The sequence below is a fragment of the Netta rufina genome (genome assembly GCF_964035555.1).
Source record: "Netta rufina genome assembly, chromosome: 2".
NCBI lineage: Eukaryota > Metazoa > Chordata > Aves > Anseriformes > Anatidae > Netta > Netta rufina.
In genome coordinates, this window is record NC_140124.1 from 94,948,319 (window position 1) to 94,972,985 (window position 24,667).

The 24,667-nt window shown below is 37.9% G+C and overlaps 1 protein-coding gene across 1 annotated transcript in view; it reads left to right on the plus strand.

The window, feature by feature from the left end:
* Positions 1-24,667, plus strand: part of CTNNAL1 (catenin alpha like 1) — a gene marked incomplete at its 5' end in the record, with an annotated part of 53,649 nt that overhangs the window by 861 nt on the left and 28,121 nt on the right. The window contains 3 exons of the mRNA XM_084281502.1: positions 15,742-15,931; positions 20,822-21,009; positions 24,005-24,124. Of these exons, the coding sequence (XP_084137628.1) occupies positions 15,742-15,931; positions 20,822-21,009; positions 24,005-24,124 (498 nt within the window). The remainder of the gene's footprint in view (positions 1-15,741; positions 15,932-20,821; positions 21,010-24,004; positions 24,125-24,667) is intronic.

Consider the following 24,667-nt stretch of genomic DNA (forward strand, 5'->3'; position numbering starts at 1 on the left):
TCCAAAGAAAACCCAGTCAGTTCAGAGAACCCGATCTCAGGGATTCAGTCCCTTGTTCCAAGGCAAAGTGAAATTAATGATAGAGCTCAGTCAGCTTTCTACCCCTGAAACAATGGAGAGAGGTAAAATAAGGTGACCCCTTTCAGGAAGCTTAGGAGCAAACAAAAACCTTTCCAATTGCAAAGGCTGGATGGACTTAATTGCTTATGTTAAATTCTTACTGTTAACAGACTTCTGCATCCTTATTTTCCAGCAATACTGCTTTAGAAAGGCTGTCTTGTTCCTCTGTGGATTCCCTGCAAGTGGAATATGCCATGTGTGATTTTGTTAATGACCACAAAACCCATGACTGCATTTTCCAGAAGTGAATCTTTCACTTCCACTATGTGCCGTATAAAGTGTCTGAGCGTTTCTGAATGCTCGGAGCTTACTCTTTTCCTGCTAAAGTGCTCCAAACTTCAAACAAGCTTGTTCCCTTGAAGTGTGAGTGCTGAGCTCTGTTTGCTGATGGTGTCAGCAGCAGTTCACTAAACTTGCCAGATAGAATGCCCTACTTACTGACTGTACAGGTTTACCTGCTCCTCCTTCACTGTTTCATGGAGATTTCTTAGTAGAGATATGGAGATTTTTTAAAGTAGGGATCTCACTAGCTTGCTTTCTTTGAATATTTTTGCAGAAATGATGTTTGTAGGTTACTCAATTTCTTAAAATGTGTTTCTTATGTTCTTCATAAGCTGTGTATCCACAGTAACTGCAGGACTTCTTTTGCGTGTGCCTGTACGAAGTACAGTTGCAAAGGGAACTTTTGTTCTTGCTGTGAAGTTAACTTCATAGTTGACCATTTGGTAAAAAGCTGGGAAGTGCCATGTGATACTTGTTTACCACTGAAAAAAAAAGTAGAATGTTGCTACTGCTTTTCACTACTGCTTTTGAGCAAAGAAGAAATTACAGGCTATTCTAAGAAACTGGCTTTCAACCTCCCTTGTTTAGCTAAATCTTTTCGTTTTCTTTTTTTTTTTTTTAAGCAAACTGAAAAAAGCTGCATTGATTGTTTTTAATTCATGCAATACTGCAAATGTATGTTTGTTTACTTGTTTCTACTTTGCAACTAAAGAAAAAAATGCACTTTCTAGCTTGCTTTACTTATAGACTATTTGGTATCAGAGTATATTTACTACCAGCAGCGGTAACAGATTCTTGTTTCCTGGTAGGGGAAACTGCCCTTAGAATCACTACATCACTACTGGATATGTTTATTAGTAAGTTTTTTTTTTTTTTTTTTTTAATTTAGTATTTACATTGTTGAACCAGATCTTCATTTTATGTAGATCTATTCATAGCCTCATGCTTCCCTTTTTGGATTGTGCCACAACTGACAAAAGAAAACTGCAGACTTAAGCCACAGTATTAAGCATATTTGCTAACACTTCTTTTTAGCTATCCACTTAGCTGTACTGTGGAGAGAATTATTCTACAGTGTTGTGCAAACTATTTGGCATGCAGCTCAGAAAATACGGTTTTATGGGTCAAAATCCACTTTGTTTAAAAAAAAAAAAAGCAAAAACTCTTACTCTGGGTAGGTGCCTTTAATTCTGTGTTTCACATGAACACTACTGTTTACATCTCCTTTGCTCTTCACTGCTGCTACCATTTCCAGTTTAATTATGTTAATTTTTTTTTTTTATGGAAAGTTTTTGGCAACACAAGTCAGGAAGGGTGTTTAACATGGTCTGCGCTGACTCACTTAATAACAAGTCATTTAAACAGTTGAGGAAAGGCAAAGATGAGGGAAAAAGCACTTTCCAGGATGTGGCTCCACCAGTGACTTCCTCAGCTGCCATTATGTACCTGCTCGCTTGTCTAGCGGTTATCAGGTATCCTCACAGCTGGAGAGGAGCCTGTCTGGGTGGATCTGTTCCAGGGAGGCATTCTGATAAAAGGCAGAATAGCTTTCTATAAGCCTTCATGGTAAGGCACTTGAAAAAGTTCAGAGATGAAACTTTGAGCTCTGCCTGCATTCCTGAAAGAAGAAAGTCACTTTTCAGAGTCGAAGGTAACCTATCTGCCTGTGTGTAGGCCTCTGGGATCACAGCTAGCTACACAATATTCAGAAAGACCATTTGTTACAGGCACTTTGGAAAATGTTTGTGTGCCCCCATGTTACTGAACATGTTTTTCCAACTTCATAGTTACGGAAAATATCACTAGAGGTTTTGGAATTTGTTTGACCGATGCATTCAATGCCTAAATAACTTAAGAAACAAACAAACAAAACATCAACAACAGCAAGTCCATGTTGCTGACTTCTGTTCCCGTCAGTCTTGGATTCTGAATAAATTAGTGGTATGTGCCTTGAGAATGAGAAAAACAAGCCTGTTCTTTATTATGGCATTGTTTCTCTGAAGCAAGCTAAAATAGTTCCCACTTCAGTAAATATTATATAATGTACGTAGTGTTCTGCCAGAGTCCTGTTTTTTCCAGAAGTATCTGGAGTTATGTGTTAGAGCCCCAGGAAGAACCAACAACTGATGCTTTCCCATGTATGTGAAAAGCTCACTGATGTAGTTTTCAGATTGAAGGCATGACTTTGGAATGACCACACTGGATCAAGCTACAGGTCAGCATAGAATCAGTGATCTTTTCTTTATCTTGTTGTCCCTGTCAGATGCATAGGGGAGTTTGAGAACAGGGCAAGCAAATGCGATTATGTCTTTGGACGTCCTCCCAGTTAGTAAGGACTTCTCAAACTGTACGTAGCTTCTATGTTTTTTAGGATCATCAGTAGATTTCTCTTCTGTGGTCTTGCCCAGTATTTTCTTGGGCCCACATAAACTTCTAGTATTTGCAACAACATGAGGAAAGGAGTTTAGAACTGTCAAGTACCTGTCATATGACGAACCACTTTCTTCTCCATTTGAATCTTGCTCTTACCACCTATATTTATTTGCTCTCTACTTCTTCATTGGAAGAGACATTGCCCACTTGATCTTTATCATTTTTCTTCAGTGGTATAAAGTTTTCCTAAATTTCTATCATCCCACTTTCAAATACGTTTTTAAAGGTTAGTCTAAAGTTACTTGGAGATGTTCCTTATGTAAACTGTTCATTACATTTGTTTAATACTTAATCGTAGTTCTTTAGCCTTTTTAAAAAAAAAAAAAGTTTCTGCTATATCTTTTGTTTTCCATGGTCAAGGTGGAGAGCAGGAAGTAGAACTCACACAGTATTACAGTGTGGATGAAGTCGATAAATTGAAGCATAGCAGTCTGTTTCTTTCATAATAATTCGTAAGAACAGCTGCTGAGTGTGTGTCTGATGTCAGTAGAATCCTTATCATCCTAGTAGCCTTGCAAATAAATCAATGAACTATATTCTATATACTGAAAAGGTAATGTGATAGAGTAGGTCAAACTTGGTTGGAGTGTCGGGCTCAAAGAGTGGTGACCAGTGGTTTAAAAACAAACAAACAAACAAAAAACAAACAGCTGGCAGTCTGTTACGAGTGGCATCCAACATGGACTGTTACAGGGCCCATTTGACATTTTTGTTTTGTTCTTAAGCTTTAATGTTTTTACTAATGATCTGGAAGTTGGGATGATGGGCCAGCTTGTTCAGCAAGGATGTGAACTGTGAATTGTTTTATTACCAGCTTATCTCCCCTCCCTGTGATAACACAGAATAAGCCCTGTCCCGGCACAGGTTTCTGTGAAACTCCATCAGTGTTCTCCCTCTATTACAATAAGCAATCATTTACTTTCTGCCTTCCTACTCCATCTTCCTTCTTCTCATTCTGTCTCTTAATTAGTTAAATATTCGTGCAGAGGATCTTTTGTTCAGAGACTCTCTTGGTTTTCTTTGAAACCTTTGGTATGAACTTGTTCATACCAAACGATTCCTAGTTCTCTTTCAGCAGAGTCCATCCTTATCCATAAAATCCCTGATCTCTACAGAGAGCTCTTTTTTTTTGCGAGGCAGGATTTCCCTTAACAAACACCATGAGTTTTTCCTAGCACATCATATTTATTCAGGTGTCCGCTACTTCTGTTCTTCCTCATTTTCTGTGTCAATGTGTCAGGCAACATCCATACCTCAACTATCAATCTAGTTTTAAGTGGCATGAGAAAGTTGGTATCATCTGTGGCATCTTTGAGTTCCTTGAAATATTAGAGAATGACATCTAATGTTGGCAAGGTGTACCAGTTCATTGTATCTAATATTTTCATGTTTTCGTATTTTCAATTTATAAAGCTGAATTGACACAGAATTTATAACAGCCTCTTCTACTGTCACTTTGATTCCACAGAGGTTCTCTGAGCAGATCACAAAGATGCCTTCTGGTGTAGGGATTTCTTCACTTTCTTTCATAGCTGAGCACAAGAGTAGCTGCTCCACTGTTCTTATTGTCAAAGGGTTGAGGCAAAGCTGTGTTAAGGAAGTAACCAAGTATATGAGACTTAACCTCCTGAAGAAATGGATGGCAAGAGCTGGTGAGTTACTTTTAGTGGTACTGCAGTTACTCTTCATGCAACTAAACAGTCTATTGAAGACTTCTAACAGAGCTATGTTAAACTGTAGACATTGAGTTCAGTATGCCACCATTCCATGACACTTTGAATGCTATCTGTGGACTAACTCTGTGTTTGAGAAAGCTGTTTTGTGGTCTTATTGGCTTAAAAGTCCTCAAGTGCCTGGAAACGGCTAGGTTGTTCCTGTTGCAGCAGTAGCTGCAAAACTTGGAACGGCAGCTCACCTTCAGGTAGATCCACAATGCTTGTGGATATGGATGTTAGTATGTGTCTTTAAAGAGGGACATTTTTTTTCTGGATTTATTTAAGGAGCTTCATGACAGTTCTGCAAATGTATGCATGTATGGTGCCAACACTGGCCAAAACATCTGTGAAAGATTGTTGCATCACATAGGTGAAAAGATACATATAATATCTTCCTACAAGTGTTTGTTTCTTCTAAATTTGACAGCTGTGAAACTGGTTATCTTGGAGGTTATTCAGTCATGGATTTGCCTTAATGGGCTTTCACTGACAACTTTAAAACACAGAGGCATATTTTAAGAGCACTTGTACTTTCAACTTGCTATCGTTAGCTTTTTATTCTTAAAAGCCTGCAAAAACTGGAAAAGTTTTTCTTGCTTTTCATCTGCATCATGCGTTAGTCTTGTGTATGTCCTGTAACTGTACCATTGTATTGAACTACAGGCTCATTTACAGACCTATGTCTGAGCTTTTTGCAAACCAAATAATTATCTCTTCTTCGTTTAGAGACTGTTGAAGCATCTTTCATACATTCATGTCTCATACATTCTCTGGACAACAGTCTTAAACTTAAGAATGTGTACTCTCATTCCTGAACTTCAGTATTCAGTCCAAGCTCTTACCCATTTCAACGTATTTGCATTTCCCATGTAGCAGATGCACTAGGATTTGTTCCAGCAAGTCCTGTGCCTGTCTTGTTTCACTAGGCATTTTTGGTACCTCTAGGCCACCTGCAGTGTTCTAAAGGTTTTTTATGTTGCTGGCTGATCTTGTTCCAAGATGGTGCCAAGGCTTGGGATTTGTTCCTCACAGCACTTTTTGGAAATTTCCTTTTGGGAAAAAAGTAGGGTAATCCATATTTGTCTTAAACCCACTGCTTTCTTCAGCATATTTGAGGAAAGAAAACAAGAGTGCTCCTCTTAAATGCTTCTTGTGTATTAGTCTTTCTCCTTCAGTACTTTAAAATTTCCACTAACTTGCTAGCTTTGCGCAGCTGCTTCTCCATTTTCCAGGATTTTCTTCTGTGTAAATTAATTTGGTAGGGACTGTACTTAACAGTAGTGCCAAGTCTAATGAAATTATGAATTGCTGTGTAGAGGCTTGCGTTGTAACTTGTACCGAGTGAAGAAAACCTCCTGTTTTAGTGCTGCAGAGAAACTGTGCTGTGGAAGAAGTCGTACGTGTTAACTCTGCTGCTGAGTCTGGAAGCATGTGGTATGCTGCTTGTTTACAGGGTTGTACCTCATTAGTTTCAATTAGTGACTAACTCATTGACTCTTCTCTTCCCTTTGGCTCCACAGGTGTTGTGGATTAAGTTTGTGTGTATTCTGTGTTACAACTCTTCTACTTTATGCAAACAACAAAGCTTGCAGCAGTTCTGCTGTTCCTCAGTCTACGTAAGGTTCCCTATGTCCCTTAAGGAGCCTGCTTCTTTGTCTCAGATTTCTGTAGGAAAGTTAAACATACGAGTTTGTCATCTGACTGTAGATCCTGTGATTCCTTCAGTCACAGTCCACCCGCAATTGCGTCTCTGGGCTGATGTAGTTGCAGGTTTCTCTTTACAGAGGCTAGTTTTAATTGACAGCTGTTTAGTGATTGAAGCTAGGTTATTAGGAAACAGTGAAAGGGACATAGCTGGTCAGTTACGGTTGTGGTTGTTAAACTATGCTGAGGAACACAGGAATACATTATAATTTTGTTTACCCGTCCAGAATGTTCTTTTTTATATTATGCTAATTACTGGTGATAATTAGTATCACTAATGATAATCTACTTTACAGGAAAAACTTACATTTGAATGCTTACAACAACAACACCACAGCCGTGGAAAAAACTGTGATTTTTTGTTCCATTCCATGAACCCTTGAATGGTGAAACTGGCTTTGAGTTAAACTCGATACCTCTGGTATGACCTTCAGTACCTTAAGCTCTGGTACAACTGAATAAGAGTAGCACTTCAAGCAGCTGAAGTAAGGTTCTTCATACTGACATAGCTGAAAATCAACTGCTCTTTTTCAGTGGAAGCTTCTCTCTTACACTTTTGAGATCAGATTAATGGCTCTCCTATAGATTAAACAAATTTTTTTTTGGAGTTCTCCAGCAGAATGAATTTTAAATCAAAGCTGACACACAATGATCCTGCACAAAAAGAATGAGAGCAGCTTTCTTGCTATTCAGCATTGTTAACAGATGGTTTTAGACAGATTAGGTACGGAAATCCCCAAAGGATGAATTATGAATTAATGATTGCAAACAACTCTGATTATAGTTTAATAAAATTGCTGTATGGTAACATAAGCCTATTGCTGTTAGCATGGATTATTTTCTGTTTATGAGTTAATTGGCAAAACATAACCCTTACTAGCCAGAGCCTTAAACAATCATTTCTACTCACTGAGTTGTACAGTATTTCATCAATAGCCTCACTTAAAGCTAGTGGGGTAACTGAGTAGTAATGCAGAGTCTGGACCGAACTGTAACTGTTAATTTGCTCTAAACTGTGAATGGGATGATTTCTTTGTTTTTATACATAAAATGAATAATCAAACACCATTTATGAGCAAATACTACAGTTCTTTCAGAGGTATACAGAAAAATAAAGTATTACACAGTTGCCTTTGTTCTAGAAGAAGACTTTTGTATTGACTTTTTGTACTAAGCAGAATCACTTATAAACACATAAAACACTTTAAACATATAAGTTATTACATATTTTCAGATAAGAATGAAGTTAAAAATGAGTTCTAGAAAAATAATGTCGTAAGTGGGGGGGGGGTATTCAAAGCACAGGTGTCAAAATTGTTTAGAAAGGAAATATTGTCCAAAATTACACATAATTAAACATAGAAGTTAACCGGTGTATAGAATGTTTCCTTTTATTCTCAAAGTTTGTTATTTTGGAGTTGCATTTAAATTTTCTTAAATTTCACAATGGAATGAATTTTTGTTGCCCTTCACATAATGGTTCCTGAATTATATGCAAGTTCTGTTTTGTTGTTGGTATTTTATTTTTTTTTTACACTCCTCTAAGTGGATAATAGTTGCATATGCAAAGCATTTTCCAGTGTACACTGTACTTCTCTGTTAATCCCTAGGCAAGTATGTGCTTTTCAAGAAGAAATGCCAGGTGTTTCTCTGAATTGAAGTGGTATGCCAAAAGCTGCTAAAGAAGCTTTCTCAAAAAAAGGCCCGAAGAACCATCCTGTCTGCAGCCCGCAGTGAATGGCTGGTATTCATACCAGTGAAGCTGCCTATGGGGCTAACAACTTTTTCTACATCTCCAGGAGCCAGTCCCAACTTGAAATGAAAGAGTTCTCAACTGCAGGCAGTATCAATGTTGTTCCTGATATATCCAACGTTACAGTACCTGAATTTTTAGTTCCACAACAGTGACTTTTTCTAAATGAGAAGTTCCAAGTTGTCTTGGGCATTGTTTGCACAAGCAATAGAAGTTTAAGTACGCTAACAAAGGCAAGTTAAAGTTTGACAGGAAAGCCACAATAATTAAATAATTATTTGACGTTCAGTCTCTGGTTTTAGGTTTACCTGATAGTATTAGTAAATTGATTTCTTTTTGAGACTTACATCTCTCTGGTGCTGAAAGCATGTCTGCATCTGTTTTGACCACATCTGAAAGTACACTTTAAACAACGAGCTTCCATCTGAGTTGGTTTTGTTTTCTTAAACTTGTTTGTGCCCAGGATTTCTAGGTGCAAAATGAGAAAAGAAAAAAAAAAGGTAATAGTTTTGTTTATGAAATCTACCCATTTAGGTTAGAAGATATTGAACAACAGGAGGGGAGGAAAATGCACTTTTGCTGGCTTGCACATCCCTAAGACCAATTGTTTGTTAGTTCAAGTTCACTTTTCTAATGAGGCAGTTGTGCACTTCAGCAAAGCTTCAAGATGGTGCTTGTTAGAAGGCCAGTTTACAAAGGAAAGGGCATTAAAGGCTGTTTTATCCTTGGATGTGTTTCAGGATAGGTAAACTCATTCTGTGATCAATGTACTTGATGCATATATATAATTTGAAGAGGTTAGATTGGATTTTCTTTTTTTTTTTTTTTTGATAACTTATAGGTGTCAAGTTGCTCAAAAGTGCAAATTTCAGTCTGTAAACTTCTACACATTTTTTTTGAAAAGAGAAGGAAACTGGAACTTGGATTGTTTGAAAATGAAGATCTTTGCCACTGTCACTCATTTCTATAGAAATTCTGAAGACGCTTTTTGTTGGGGGGAAGATAAGGCAGTCCTCTGACTTGTAAGGCACGTGAGAGTGAAAAAGTTAGCTTTGTTTGATCAGTGGTCAAGCATTGCTGAACGTTCTTCAGGGATTCTTTGCTGCTGTTCTGGGGGGAGGGAGGTGGTTGGGGAACGGCAGGAGTGCACATCAGTTTTGCTTTACTTTTCTGCCTTGTATCTGTGGATCACTGGTGTTCCCTGATTTTAAAGGAGTCTGGAAAGTGAATGTTAAAAAAGCAAGTCTATTTCTCCTTTATAATTCTCCTTTATAACTGTCATTTTAGTAGTATTATTAAAGTATTATAAATTCCACATAATGTCTTATAGTAGTGTGAATTGTATTTATTCTTTCTCTAGAGCTCCTGCAACTGCCAGAAAAAAAAAAACAGGCTGGAGGAAGCTGGAGGAAATAAATGAGTGTCATAAAAGTCAATTTAACAATGTCACCTGTATCTTCACTTTTTGGATAATCATTTTGTTGGCATTTGGTTTAGATCTTGAAGTTTAAAGGACCCTTGGATTTCTAGGAATGCGTTTGGCACAAAGAAAGTGCATTCACTGCTATAGTACGGCCATGCTATGAATTCAGTCCTTTCTTTTGTTCTCTAAACAATTCCAAGAATGTGTAACAAGTGAATAGTAATGATGCTAATAATCCGAGGTGTGTATTCAAATTAGAAGTTGTGTACTCTTGCCTTTCTTGGCAAACTTTACAAAGAGAGGTCTGAAGGAGGTTTTGAAGCCCAGATCTGAACGAGCTGAAGAGGGCTGTTCCGACCCCTTCCAAATGATGTTTTCTGTGTGTTGAAGCTGTTATGCATGAGAAGTACACAAACATTTTAAATTAAAAGTATGATTTGCAGTTAACCAAAACTCTGGATATGAGTGTAATTAGCTAGTACCTCATTTACCTCTTTTTCTCTCTTTTTTTTTTTTTCTTCTTTCTAGGCACCCTTGCTTAGCCCTCGTTGGAGGTAATCGGTTAGGTAGATCAATAATCTGAGTTGGGAGGGCTCTTTTGTTGCTTGTCAGTTTTTGCTTGTCACTGCCTGCTCTTTGTTTTTCCTTCTTCCTCTCCAGAGGTAGCTTATCAGCTTGTTAGGCACTAGGTGTGAAAGACTGCCAGAGGCTGCTCCAAGCATTTCCCTGTAGATAAGTGAACCAGCTTAGGTTGTTAAAGTGGTTTAATTCATTAGCTTCCCTGAAGGCTTTTATGAAAGGCATGTACCAAAGCAGTGAGAAGATGCTTTTGGAAAGCCTTCAGGTAAAGATGTGACTGCAACAGTCCCAGTACTACAAGTTTAACAGAACTCAGCAGTCTTGGACATGCAGCATATTTTTACTGCCCTTTGCATACTGCCTGCAGGCAGTATGAGGAAAATACATTAATATGGATAGTGGGATCATACCACTTCTTGGAAGCTGTTTTCTTACAGAAGCTGTGACTTGAGCTCATGTGTTGAGCTCTGTGCAACTTCTGCAAGGTGATGTTGGTTGCCCCTTAGTAATGTGTGGAAGAAACTTCTGTTTCAAGTGTTCATAAAGCAGAGGCAGTGGTCTCAAATACTGTTTTCAGGGTAAACTGAATATGGGTGTATACAGTTAATTAGCGCACTAGGAGTTAATGCAGTTGCATTTCATAGGATCACAGAATATCCTGAGTCAGAAGGGACCCACACAAGGATCACTGATTCCAGATCCTAGGTCCACACAGGATCACCCAAAAACTAAACACAATGTCTGAGAGCGTTGTCCAAATGTTTCTTGAACTCTGGCAGCTTGGTGCTGTGACCACTGCCCTGGGGAGCCAGTCCCAGTGCCCAATCACCCTCTGGGTGAAGAACCTTCCCTTAACCCCCAGCCTGACCCTCCCCTGTCCCAGCTCCATGCCGTCCCCTCGGGTCCTGTCGCTGTCCCCAGAGAGCAGAGCTCAGCGCCTGCCCCTCCGCTCCACTCCTGAGGGAGCTGCAGGCCGCCATGAGGCCTCCCCTCAGCCTGCTCTGCTCGGGGCTGAACAAACCAAGGGACCTCAGCTGCTCCTCATACGTCTTGCCCTCTCGACCCTTCACCATCTTTGTAACGCCTCCTTTGGATGCTTTCTAATTGCATACAGAATTTTATTTTGGTTAATCTTTTCCAGCCTCTGAAAACTTTCAAAGATGAATTCCTACAAAGAAAAATTGAGTAGGAAGATAAGGCCTTCCAATTCTTAAATAAATAATAAAAAATCTGCACGTTAGCTAGACTTCTTTTATATATATATATATATATATATATATATATATATATATATATATATATATATATATATAAAAGATCACATACACAAGTGCTTAAAATGGTTAATAAGGCTTTCAGTAATGCCTGGACGTGCATTTAATTTTAACACTTCTGATTTTTAGGGTGAATAAGCAGGTAGTTCTTGTCAACTTCTCAAGTTCCCTAAGGCTTGTCCTTTGTGACAGAAGCCTCCCTGGCAGTTTTGCTGGTAGCCCAGATGGGCTGAATGTCAAATGCCAGCTGCTGCTTTGGTGCACTTTGAAGTGAGGTTGCGTTCTGTAGCAGATGTGGGTGTTAGAGTGATGTGTGTGGCTGACCCATTTTGCTATTGCAAAATTATTGCAATAAAAAATTGTTGACCCGTTGTTGCTATTACACTTCTGTCAAAAAGAGATTTCTAACCTAAGTGAGCTTAATGGAAGATACAGATGTGAAAATACACAAAATGTAAGAGGAGCTGTTATCCTAAGGATGCTAGGGGGTAATAGCTGATCTCAACTGCATAGAGAAAACACCTTAAATATTTGCTCTAGCAGGAAAGCTGATTAGTGTGAGGCAATAACAAATATTACTCACACGAGTCTAAATCATCCTACGTACACTGTGTGTAAGGAGGTGTGTAGGGTACCTTCCAACTTGATTTCCCAATTTAACTTCTGTTTGTGGGAGTGGCTGTGAAATAGCTACATTTCCGCTGGTGTTATATATAGTAGCCTATAAATACTTCCTGAAACCCAATCTCTTAAGTATCACTTTATTCTGTCATGCAAGACTTAATTACACTGATAATAAATAGACATCAGAATATTTTTAGCCAAGCATGCTGTCATGATGCTTCCTGTGCATGAAGCATAGAACAACTTAAATATCACTATGTGAAGGCTCTCCAAAAGCTTTGAAAACAGCTGCTTGAAAAGTGCCACCGTTGAACTTGTTTCCTTAAATATCAAGTACATCTTGATCTATTATGACTGTATGTTAGTTTCAATAAAGTTGTGGAAAAAGACAATTTTCCGGGGGCTGCTCATAACGAGTGACTGAAGATTGTAAAAGACAATTTTTTGAGAAAGCACAATCCTTCAGCTGATCATCTAAGTCTCATCCAAGCATGCCATGGATAAATTATGAGTCCTTATTCAACAGAATATAAGTATTATCAAAAGGACTGCTTCCTTTCTAGCACCTGACTGGTAAATTATTAGGTAAACAGCATGTAGTGTATTGCTGTTGTTCAAAGAGGCTTGCAGGTAATCTCTTCAGTTCTTAACTCCTGCCCAAACACCACAAGTGTTAGTGACTGCGTGATGTGTGGTCCGTATACAGCAAGTTAAATATCTGGGAGGTCTTAAGTTTAAAGCAGAGCTTAGATAATGTTCTTGGAGTCATAGGGGATTTTATTTAAAAATAAAAAACAAGCAAGAAACACAGCAGTAATGGTTCTGGCCTGATTGCCACTGGATAGGCTGTGAGTCACAGCCCTATAGAGGGAAAAAGTAATTTTTTATAATCTAAAACATCCGTAAACACTAGAGTCATAGAATCGTAGAATATCCCGAGTTGGAAGGGATCCGTAAGGATCATCGAGTTCAGCTCCTGGCACCACATGGGTCTACCCAAAAATTCAGACCATATGACTGAGAGCACAGTCCAAAGACTTTTAAACTCCGACAGGCTTGGTGCCATGACTATGCCCATGGGGAGCCTGTTCCAGTGCGCGACAACCCTCTCGGTGAAGAAGCTTTTCCTGATGTCCAGCCTGAACCTCCCCTGCCTCAGCTTGACACCATTCCCATGGGATTCTAGAACAAAAGAGCCTTTATTCCCTTAGCTGATCTGTATTTCATGCATTTCTCTACCTTGTTCTTTTATTAGGAATTACCTACTCCTATTTCAGGAGCTGCTTGCTACTTTATATATATATATATATATATTTTAATCAAAAGCATCCTACACAAAATTTACTGTATCAGCACAGGCTGCATGTGCCACATCTAATGTTATAATGCTGATCACACTTGAATAGGTGTGAAGCTGTTTATGTCTTGGTACGTTTCAAACTTCTTGACCAGCTTCTGTTGGTCAACTAGCTTCCTTCTTTTCTAATGTTGAAATAGTTCCTCTAGTGGCCCTAATGCAGCTAGTCCCAAAGAAATTATATTACCCAGTTGGGACTTCATTATTCCAGGAAATATTTGCAAAGCATCATCTGCCATGTGTAACCATAGGTGTCCAACCTAAACTTAATCTGCATTTAGAAACTCCTTCAGTGGGTTTACAGACTAGATGACACTGGCGGTGGCACCTGCCAAAACAGTTGCTGCTTCTTGCTTCACCTTACGTGGTGGGTAATAGGAGGTGTCTCTTTCTGAAATCGTGCAATCCTGAAGACCCCTATAAAGAGAGTGCTAAAGTGGTAGAATCGTGAAGTTCACCCATGTCTCAGATGAATGTGTTTCTAAAAATGTTTTGTAGCACTTCATGAAAGCAACTTAACGTAACTGACATCTTAGCGATTTTTGTCATTTGTGTACCTTTACAGTAACATATGGGATTAAAATGCCCTCGATGATTTGCAACAGACCGTGGGATTCCTTTCATTCTGCAGTGTTAGTTCTGTATGCATTTTTTCAGGGTTACGCTGAACGTGTTTAAACTTCTGCTATTATAAAATGCTGTGGGAGGCAAACTCATAGCCAGGATGTGCATCCAACTTATATTCTATTTGTTATTCTATATACTTTTGAAAAGTCAGTAACTCAACGGGTTTGTATTAGTCCTTTGTTTGCATAACATTGGGTTCCTGTTTGCTTTAATATCAGTTGAGGAAAGAAAGTTGTGCCCCTCTGTCAAATTGGTTTTCTGCAGCATTTGGACTGATGCTCTTACGACATTTACTGTCCATGGCTAGTCAGGAGTTAGCCAGCTGGGCTTCTTAGGTTAGCTTCAGGTATTTGGGGTACCCAAAGCATCCACAATGCTGGAATTTGGAGAGCTGCACATTGCAGGCGTTTTTAACATCTGTTTGACATGCATCTGAATTTCCACAGAAGTGATGGTAATTGGGAGTGGTATCCATTTGGGGAATATCATTCCATCTCTAGAATGAACTTGGAAGTGTTGACGTATATGCTTGGATATACTCTTTAATAGGACTGTTTTCATCCTAAACTGGTCTTTATGCTGGAGAGACATCAAGGGTTTTTGGGCTTTGGGAATGGAGGTTGGTGAACTGTGGTATGGGTCTAATATAGGGACAAATTTGTTGTATGAACTGTAGAAAGTGGCATTCCTTTGGAGCTTCTGGCTTGGGAACAAGATGGAGAAAGGAGAACACAGAAGCCTTGGGCATTGATTAAATTACAAAGCAGAACAGTTCTTATGCTGCTTCCTGCTCTTTCCTTGGATGTGATGTGAGCATTACGGATACAGCTTCTAGGAGAATGTATGAATGAATCGTGATTCATATTTTTCTGAGGAACAGACATCTGTGATCAAGCTGATACAGCCGAGGTGTTTAAGCACTTAATTCATGTAATTCTGTGATTCTCTTAGTAGACTTCTTTAAGCTTCTAAGGATGTGGCTAGTACTACAGTGCATTTTAATCTGCACTGCTACTGAAAGAAGCACCTCTAGTTTGTATATTTTCTCTTTTGCTGCCAAATACTGATTATGGGCAACAGATTATGAATAAAACTAAACTAATAAACATCACCTTCTCCACAGCTCAATTTTAACCCACATCAAATAAATTCATTGCAAAAATGGGGGGAAGGGAGGGGAAGGGATGAGGCAAGGATAAGCAGGACTAACTTTTTTGGCAACAATAATGGCTTTTATTCTGGTTTAGGAGTTTAGGATTTTTTGATAGGCCAGAACAGGATGCTTCAGATGGTTTCTAAAAGGTAAATGGTCTTTCTTTTTGTGTAAAGACTGTGTTACTGCTTGTTCTTTCTTAAAGCCTGCCTTATTGAATTGGATAAAACATCTTTTAGAAAGGCTTATTTCAGTTAAAGGAGCCAAAGATCCTAAATCCTAGTAGATGAGTGTGTTTAGTCACCTGGCAGCATAAATACTTTATAGGATTTCCAATACTGGTAAACCCCAAACAGTGTTGATATGCCTACAGCTGGACTCCTCAACTTCTAGTCTGTCCTTAATGTGAAAGCCTGTTGAGACCTAGGGCAGTTTATTTTAATATTGTGAGTAGGAGGAAAAAAAAAATCAATTCATTTCAGATCAGAGATAAGCTGAGATCACAGCAGATGAGCAAACTTATGTTCCTTTTTTTTTTCTTCTCTAAGAAGTTAAATGATAACTCATGACCCCACACTTATTTTATTAGTATGCTAAGTTGTATGTTACTGAGTTCAGTAACAGCTCAAAACTTGTCTATAATATCAAAAACTCATTTTGTATACAGTTCTAAAAGTTAACTCTTACTTGTTCACAGATAACTACTCTTATTAATCATAAAGATAAACCAAAGCGTTCAGACAAGACTCTGCAAGCAATTCAGCGAGTGGGCCAAGCAGTTAACCTGGCAGTTGGAAGATTTGTTACAGTGGGTGAAGCTATAGCCAACGAAAACCATGAATTGAAAGAAGAAATGAGTGTTGCTTGCATCGAGGCAAGGAGAGCAGGTATGTAGTTACTCATGAAATTTGTAACCTTTTGTGCATGTGCCAGTTTTGGCACAGCATTTTTAGTGCCAGGAATAATGTAAGATCTTTAATGTGTTATTTAATTGTTTAAACCTCTCTAGTTCATTCAAGGCCTGATCTGTCACTCATTTTTGTTGCTTGCTTAAAATGCTGTCATTTTATGAGCCACTGTGTCATTTTATTTATCCAGTGGATGGAGTTTTGTGTTGGCTTTGATCTTTTGCCACAAGGAATTACCTGACTGCTGTTTATAATAAGATGTTACTAGAGACAAAGAGCAGAATGTTGAGAAAATAAGCGTAGAGTTGCTCTCAAGCTAAAACAGTGGAGTATATAAAGTAATTTGAGATCACTTCATTTTAAATCTGAATGTGTGAATGAAGGTCAGTGTCAACCCGTATTTCATCAAGAGTCAATAAGATGACTCACATCAGTCATCCTATGACTTCCCTCAGTAAAATGAAAATCATACCATGCTTGTCTTTTTGCTGGATTCAGTTTTTGTTGCAGACTTGCTGGGTGTATGGATTGAATTTGAAGTATGTAAAATTGAGTTGACTTTGTCACCCTTCTCCCTTCAGAAGGCCCTCTCTAGGCAAACAGTAGGTTGCATTCTCTGATCCTGTAAGAGAATGTCAGTGTCATGTTAGAAACCACCTTCCCGGATATGTCCCTTGAATGATGTTTTAGTGACTATTCATAAATGAATATTCTTACAACTGCAGTGCAGCTTTCAAAAAGATCAGATCTTGAATAATGCTCCTTTTGTTGTTTGTGGTATTTGGGTGTGGGGTTTGTTTGTTTTCTTTCAAATACTTTCAGATAATGGGAAGTTCTGCTTGAAGTTCTTCCTTTTAAGCAGGCAGAAGTACCTCCTGGCATGACAGATTGTCTCCCTGAAGCCACAGGAAGCATTAAGTCTGTCTTGAGTTTCCAGATGTGATGGCAAATAAATGACCCTTCCTTCAACACTAATGCCTTGTCTGCAGGAAGGAGCCATTCTCCACTCTTAGACAAGGATTACTGTAATTGATCTGTTAGTGGACTTGTGGGTGTTTGTGTGATTTATTTTTGTTTATTTATTATTTTGTTTGTTACCTTTTTAGTAACTGCAGAAGCCTTGAGAAACTTGCCTATTGGTGTCCTAACTGGTGTATTTGTTGTTAAATCCTGTGCTGGCCTCAAACTTTGGGGATGCATGTTTAGTACACTCCACTCAGCGTGTGCAGTTAATACCAGTTTTGTCCTTAAAAGAAAAAAAAAAAAGTTTACAGATTAGGCATGGTAATGTAAGAAATCCTCTGAAAACTCTTCATCAATGAGTAGCAACAAAGCACACTGGTGATGAAGGACTGTTTTTGTTACTTGAAAAACTCTTCTAGATAAACTTCAGACTGAAGATTCATGGCTGCTCCACTAAGCTTGGCTGCAAACAGAAATGTCCTAATTTGAAAACATTCCATTTGTTATGTAAAGCATGCCTTTTCTCTCCAGAGATCCAAGTAAAATGCTGACAAGCCAAAAGCTCCCATTGATAATCTCAGCTACTAAAAGACCAGTGTAGTGTGAATCTCTGTTTCTTGACTTGGCAGTGTTTTTGTGGCCAAGTGCTTCTCCTCCTGCTCTCCATCAGTGTATCCAGGAGGAGCTCAGAATCTAAAAATAGTCTGGCTGCCCTATTTTCTCTCACCAAATGGTTATATTTCCTCTACGTTCTAAGTTTTATTTCCTCAATATAGAAGAGGGAGGATATAGGTTGTTTACTTTTCTGTCAAGCCTTAGATTTACCTTGGCATGGGTCAGTTATTCTCTCAGACCTATGTACATGTATTTCACATCTAACTGAAGACTTGCATGGAAAATTCCGTATATCATATGTGTTTGATGCCATTTTTTGTTTTGTTATTTGTTTTTGTGTTCGTATTATCTCTGTGGACGGCTAAGTGTTGGACAAGGCAAGAGAGCCATTTGTGCAGAGACATTTTTAAGGATAGCTGTCCTCCGAATTCAGTCTCAGAACACAGTCGCCCAAGTGCCATTTTGAACAGCTCTGGTGTTCCCAAGCAAGCCAATAAAATCTCCTGGCGAATTATATCCAAGAACATTGAATTGTAGAAAAGAATCAGCATGGAAACATTGTTCGTCACTGAGAGATGTCAGCTAATGTGACTAGTTTGAAAAGCCCAAACTGCCAGCTTATTGTTCTGCTTTTGTGTCAACCACTCTTCAACACTGGAGATGTCACAGTTAAATATTGGATTTTCACATTACAGTATGCATGACAAGCATAAGCTTTATATGGAGTGGAGTTCCCACAACAAATTCAGCCAACCATGCATCAGCTCTTCTCATGGGAAGCTGTAGTTTGCCTCAGTTATTGAGTTCTGTGGGGAAGGTGTGAAATTCTTTTGTTTTATTTTTGCGAGGGTAAAATGAAAGGAAATGTGGGAGAAGAAGCCTTTAGGGGATTCTCACTGTAAGTCATAACTGCTTCTTGTTGACTGAGATCATACTGGTCTCCAAGTTTCCTATGTTTCTAGTTGCACATGCACATAAAGGAAGCAAAAAAAATTAAGAATTTGACCTGAATGAGCTTTCCATCACTTAAGAAAATGTTCTATGTTGTCAAATTATATGTACATTAATGAAGCGTTAAGGCGTAGCAACAGTGTGAAGTTTGTGATGTCACTTGTGAAGTAATAGCTTAGCTCTGGACTTCTGAACATTTTTACTGTAATAGAAACAAAATTTATGTAATGCAGATTCGTGTGCAGCTAAAGCACACATTTTTCATGTCTGTGTGCTGGATTTTGAAACGTTGACATCCCATGTTCATATGTCATGGGCAGCAGAAAGTCCTCAGTGATTAGGACAGGATGTTGTGGAGCTGTTTTTACTTCCTTGTAAGCCAATAAATTAAATGAGGCTTCAAAAATTAAAGGGAAGCTTTGTTAGCCATAGAAAATAGATCTCAAGCCTAAAAGATTTAGAACGTTCAGAGTCTGAATTGCTGAGGAAAGTAGTGAGTCTTCAGATCAATTGCACACCCTGCAGAGGCTTTGAAGGACAACAGATGTAGTATCTGACTCTTGTGAAGGGTATAATCAGTGATCCAAAGTGTTTCAGACTTGTTATGACTATTTCCTTGCAATAAACCTTGTAATTTGATTGACTCGGAAAAGAATCATCAAACACTGCAAAGGGTCATGTAGCAGATTTTGCCTAACATTTTTCTTGCACTGTGTCAGTGTTTACAGTGACAGTAGAGTAGTGGAATGTAACTCAAAGAACCACATTTTTAGATGCCCATCTGTGATATTTTTTTTTCCCAAACTAAGGAAAGACTGGTTAATTTAAAAGAAAAAACACATGTCAAGAATGAGTTAGTGTCATAACATTTTCAGTATTCTCTGCCAGTTGACTACATAGCCCTAAAGGAAGAAATGGAGTAAAATGGGAGCGACAGCTCTCTCCTACTTTTGTCTTGTCTTTTAGTACAGAGAAGGAATAAACTAAAAAGTCTGACAAGCAGCGATTTAAAATGGATACGTGGAATCACAAAATAACTTAGGTTGGTACGGATGTGTATCTTCAAGAATGGAGACACTACAGTTTCACTTGTACACCTCTTACAGTGTTTGAGCACTCTTAAATTTGTTAAAGCCTTTTATTCCTTGTCCATTGTTCCTTGTCCTATCACCTGACACTTATGAAAAATTATGCGTAAATGGTATAAATCGTGGAGCTGTGTTTTGAAGGACTGTCAGGCCTTCCTTGTTCCGTGGATTTTGTATGTGTCATTTCCAGATTAATAATGCACCCTCAGGTTCTTCATATGAGAGCCCTGGCTTTATCAGATTTTTGAAGTGATTATCTTGTATGATTAGGTGAATTATCTCAGTTGTGGTTTTGGAAATGCATCCTAGGGGACTCAATCAAATGTCCTAGACATGATCTCCAAGGATGATCTGCAGGTTAGCTGTGGTTTGGTCATTTTGTCTTGGGCGCTAATAAAAAGTATGCCTTATTTCAGAGCTTGCTTGTGTTTGGTCTCTCAGCAGTCCTTCTGCAGTTGTGGAATAAGGAAACTGCTCTGTGCCTTTCCTGTATTGGACTATTATCTAGGACTATCTATTATTTAACAGGTCAGGGTCCTGTGATTTTTCTCAGACAAGAAGAAGATTCATTGAGTGCACTGGACCGTGAACTTCCTAACCACATTAAAAATAAAAGTTGTCAAATAGCCCTATTTAACTGTTACTATATTAAATGCTAGTTGACTAAAAGATGTTCATGGACCAAAAATCAGTGCTTCATTGTTGTTTTTCTCTTTTGTTTCTGACAATGTAGTGTTTGATAGTCTTTTATATAAAAAGTGCAGTAGCCTCACTGTCGTGCTGCAGTCCTATAAATTAGGATATTATTTTTTGGAATCTCTTTATACCTAATGCCAGAAAACTTCCATGGGAATATGAAATCCGTAAATTATGGGAATACTAGCTGGAATTTGGAAGATGGAGGGGAATATATATTTATTTACTTGCTGCATCCTACTCCTTCAGTGTGATGGTGCTGCAAGAGTTGATATTGATTTGATTTTTGCTATTAAAATTGGAGAAATACCTTCCACTTAAATATCAATAGACTCCTGCAAGAAAATTAGTGTTGCTTACAGATGGATGTAAGAGGCAGTACTGAATCATCTAAATTTAAATTTGGAGAGGGTGCCACCAACAGTCAGCCAAAGGAAGTGAAATGAAGTAAAGAGTAGTTGTGGATTGCTCTGAAATACCTCAAAAGTAAAAGTTATATACCCCAGCGTCTTTTTTCTTAGTATGAAATGGTAACTGTTTATATTTTTCCTTATAGGTGAAACAATTGCACAACTTACGGATGTAGCAAGCTTGGATCATCCGGAATCTGATAGCCACATAACAATCTTTACAGACAAAACAGGAGTGGTAAAAGCTGCAAGGCTGTTGCTTTCTTCAGTCACAAAAGTGCTGGTGTTAGCAGACAGAATTGTTATTAAGCAAATAATAACTTCCAGAAACAAGGTATTTGGAGCTTCTTTTTTGTTTTATTTACCTGATACCCGCAGCCAATGCAAAAGAGTGGTGCTACATGAAGTGGTATTTTCGTTATCTCTAGGAGAAGTACAAAATAAAGAGGTAAAAATGAATGTCTTACATTAAGTCCACCTACCAAATATCTGAAATGGAATGACTATAAAGTCAAGAGGAATAAAATTTTCAGTGACTTGTTACATTTTATATGATCCATATTGCACTATTGACTTAGCATGCTGGAGAAGAAATGTGTAAGTTTTTTGTGAGGTGGGAAGAGTGGCTGTAGTAAAAAGGCCAATAAAAGCCACTAAAAGACAGGATCTTTCTACTGTCAGGAACAAGACAAGGAGACCATTCAGCATGTATCTAAGGCAAAAAGCTGTGAGGAATGCTGATGAAAGTATGTGCTAGTGCAGTGAGCCTTACAGATTAAAAGGTTTTTGTGCAGTTTAGCTTATGGCTTGAAACTTAGTTGATTTAAATAGTGCATGAAGGCCATTTAACTTCAAGTGTAATCTATTTCAAGTACTGCACTGTCTTGACTGCAGAATATCTCCCTCCCCCCTCAAAATGTACTAAGATAAAAATAGAAAAAAAAAAAAAAAGTTTGAAAAATGAGAGCTTCAGAAGGCAGCTTTTTTTTTTTTTCTTCCATTAGTTTTCAATTTGTAATCCAGAGCCTCTCTTTCTTCTTTTGACTCCTCATGCTTCATATCTCTCTTATTTTCTCCCAGTTTGCTTTCCAGACAGGCTGTTCTTTATTAAGCAGCTTTTAGATTCAAGGCACTTAACTGAGTCCCAAGATTTAGAAACCATGTTGCATGTATTACCTGCTTCAATCTGGCTCAGAGGCTTAACAACACTGATTTGCTGTCTTAGTGCTCTTTTCTTCTCCCAGTGGTTGGGGAAAGTGGCATTAGTTTCATCATATTTATTTCAAAAAAATGGTCTACTCTTGCAGCAGAAACCAGAGTGGTGCATTTGACAACTTCTGCTGCCTTTCTTGAGCTTTTCTTCTTTGTTTGCAGCCATTCAGACAATTAATGTCTGAGTATTATGGTGTTACAAGTGCAATAACCATAGGTACAGAAATGGATTTTAATTTGGAAAGTATTACAATATATAAAATGAAGTCTTATATTCCAAAGTGTGTCTTACTGTGATTGCTGTAATCTTTGTGGTCTTTTGGATTTCACTGCATTCTCTTTTCTACACATATTACATGTGTTTGAGAATGTCTGCTTCTGTTTATGGAACCTGTAAAGCAATTCATGTATCTAGGACCAAGTCAAGCAAATGATAGTGTCTAATATAGGCACACTCTGCGAGAGTACACTGAAAAGTGTGTCAGGTAGTGGTATGATGGATGGCAAAGCAGTTCTCCCTTTAAGAAATACTGTGATAGAGGGATGATGTAGGCAGGGACTTGAGCAGTGCATACTCAGGGACAGTGTAGTATAATATGGCATAGAGGATAGAAAGGCAGAAGTGAGATCATCATTTACATCAAGTGTAAAAGATGCTGACTTTATGGATCATGTTACTTTTTCAGAACATCTCATCTGTATTTTCATCTTAGAGACCGAATGCCCAATGTTAAACTTTTAGTGCCACTTTTCTTGCAGCCTCTTTACGAATAGTTTCATTTTCATTGTAATGATCATCTTCCACATATGAATCAAGAGTAGTGACTCAACCAAGGGTGAAAGATAGAAAAAGGCCATAGTGGTAGGTTATCCAGCTTCATAGACTGATGAAGTGATTGAGATCTCCTGGATTTGTGATCTACTGCAGAGAAGTAATCTCTGTTTGATGATCCTAATGATTCTGTTCCTGCCTCTGTATTCTCAGCACCCCTGTATTTTTAGATTTTGTACGTTTCCTAAGTCCATGCCCACATCTTTCTTACCTTTTAAAATTTGTTTCATTCTCCATCATACTTAGTAGGTTTACATCTTGCTCCACTTACTGTCGTCTGGTTAGGAGACCAGAACAATGAATAGGGAACTGACAGATAGCGGGGGTGTTGCTATCCTGTGCAGATTGAACCAAAATATGGACGTGCCCTGAAGTGATGTCAGCCTAAAACGGCAGTCTGAAAAGTGACATTCATAGTGCAGCAGTAGCTGTGTAACACTAAGTTCTAGATTAGGTATTAATAGAAACTTAGTCTTTTCTAGATATATATTTTAACCTTGAATTTTAAAAATGTACATTTTAATTAGTGTGTGTTTCATGTTGAAAGCTTAAAATTTAAAAAAAAAAATGGAGACGCCACAGATACTTTGCATTTTAGAAGCTTAATGAATAAACTTTAGATGATTTAGGGTTGTTTATACTGTTTCTGTAAGTAGTTCCTTAGAATGCCAGTTATGCTGGAATATCTAGAATCACTAGCTGTAATAGAAATGTGTGTGCTCTCACTGAAATTTTAACTTGATGAGATTTGTCATGACAGAAACACTTGCTCTAGGGTAACTGCAACAGAGGTTTCTTGCAATCAAGACCATTCTCATGAAGTACTCTATTTGCTTAAACCAAAAATGATTAAGCATAGTTACTTGTTTTTTTTTTTTTCTTTTTTTTTTTTTTCCATTCTTGGAAAAGAAAGTTGGATCTTAACTTGTATGTTTTCTCCTTTCCCCACATTATTTTCTACATCCTCACTTTAACATTTAACATGACAATAGCATTTTTGCTAAATATGGAAACTGAACCCTGTAATAATGTTTCTCTTGATATTGGGAAGATTGAAGAAAATGTTTTTGAGGGTTCAGAATAAGTGACTCATTTGACTGAAGCGTGATTATTAATTTAGGCTTTGATATCCAGCTTTTGGGTTATTAATACTTCAATTGTAACAAAATATGTACATTTTAAGTAGCACAATTTAGAAATAAATAATAAAATTCCTAATTTAGTACTAATGTTTTTTTTTGTTTAGTATCTTGATAATCCGCAGTATTTTTCCCTTGTCTTTCAGGTTCTTGCAACAATGGAACAGCTAGAAAAAGTCAGTAGCTTTCAAGAATTTGTACAAATATTCAGCCAGTTTGGAAATGAAATGGTTGAGTTTGCCCATTTAACTGGAGACCGGCAAAATGTAAGTATTAATAAAAATGTATGAGAAATGTTATGAATATCACTTTTCACCTGCTTCACTAGAAGATTCATGTTCTTCTGTGATTACTAACTATGGAAAAGCAAAACAATGCTGATGTTCTGTCTCTGAAACCCAAATTTTTCTCCTTGCCCCACCCAAAGTACCTCCTTTGGTTTTAAAGCTTAGCCTGGGGTGTTTGCTGTGTCTATCTTCCAGAAGCCTAGATGCATGTCATCTGAGATGTGCTTTAGCTTCATTTGTTGTCCTTGGCTCTAGCATTTCTGGCTTGTTACTGTGGTAAAGAATCTGTCTGCTGTTACTTGACGGAAACAATTGATGTTTGCACATAATAAGAGGCTTTGAAAACAGAAGAACTGAAATCTTTACATTATATTAAAGCATCTGCTTATATATATATATATATTTTTTTTTTTAAATGCTGTTGAATATGCTTGATATGCTCACTTTACAGTGTGTAGGCTGCTGTGTGGTGCTGTTAGTTTTACTGGTAGGAAACATCCCTCAAGGTATTTTTATTTAATA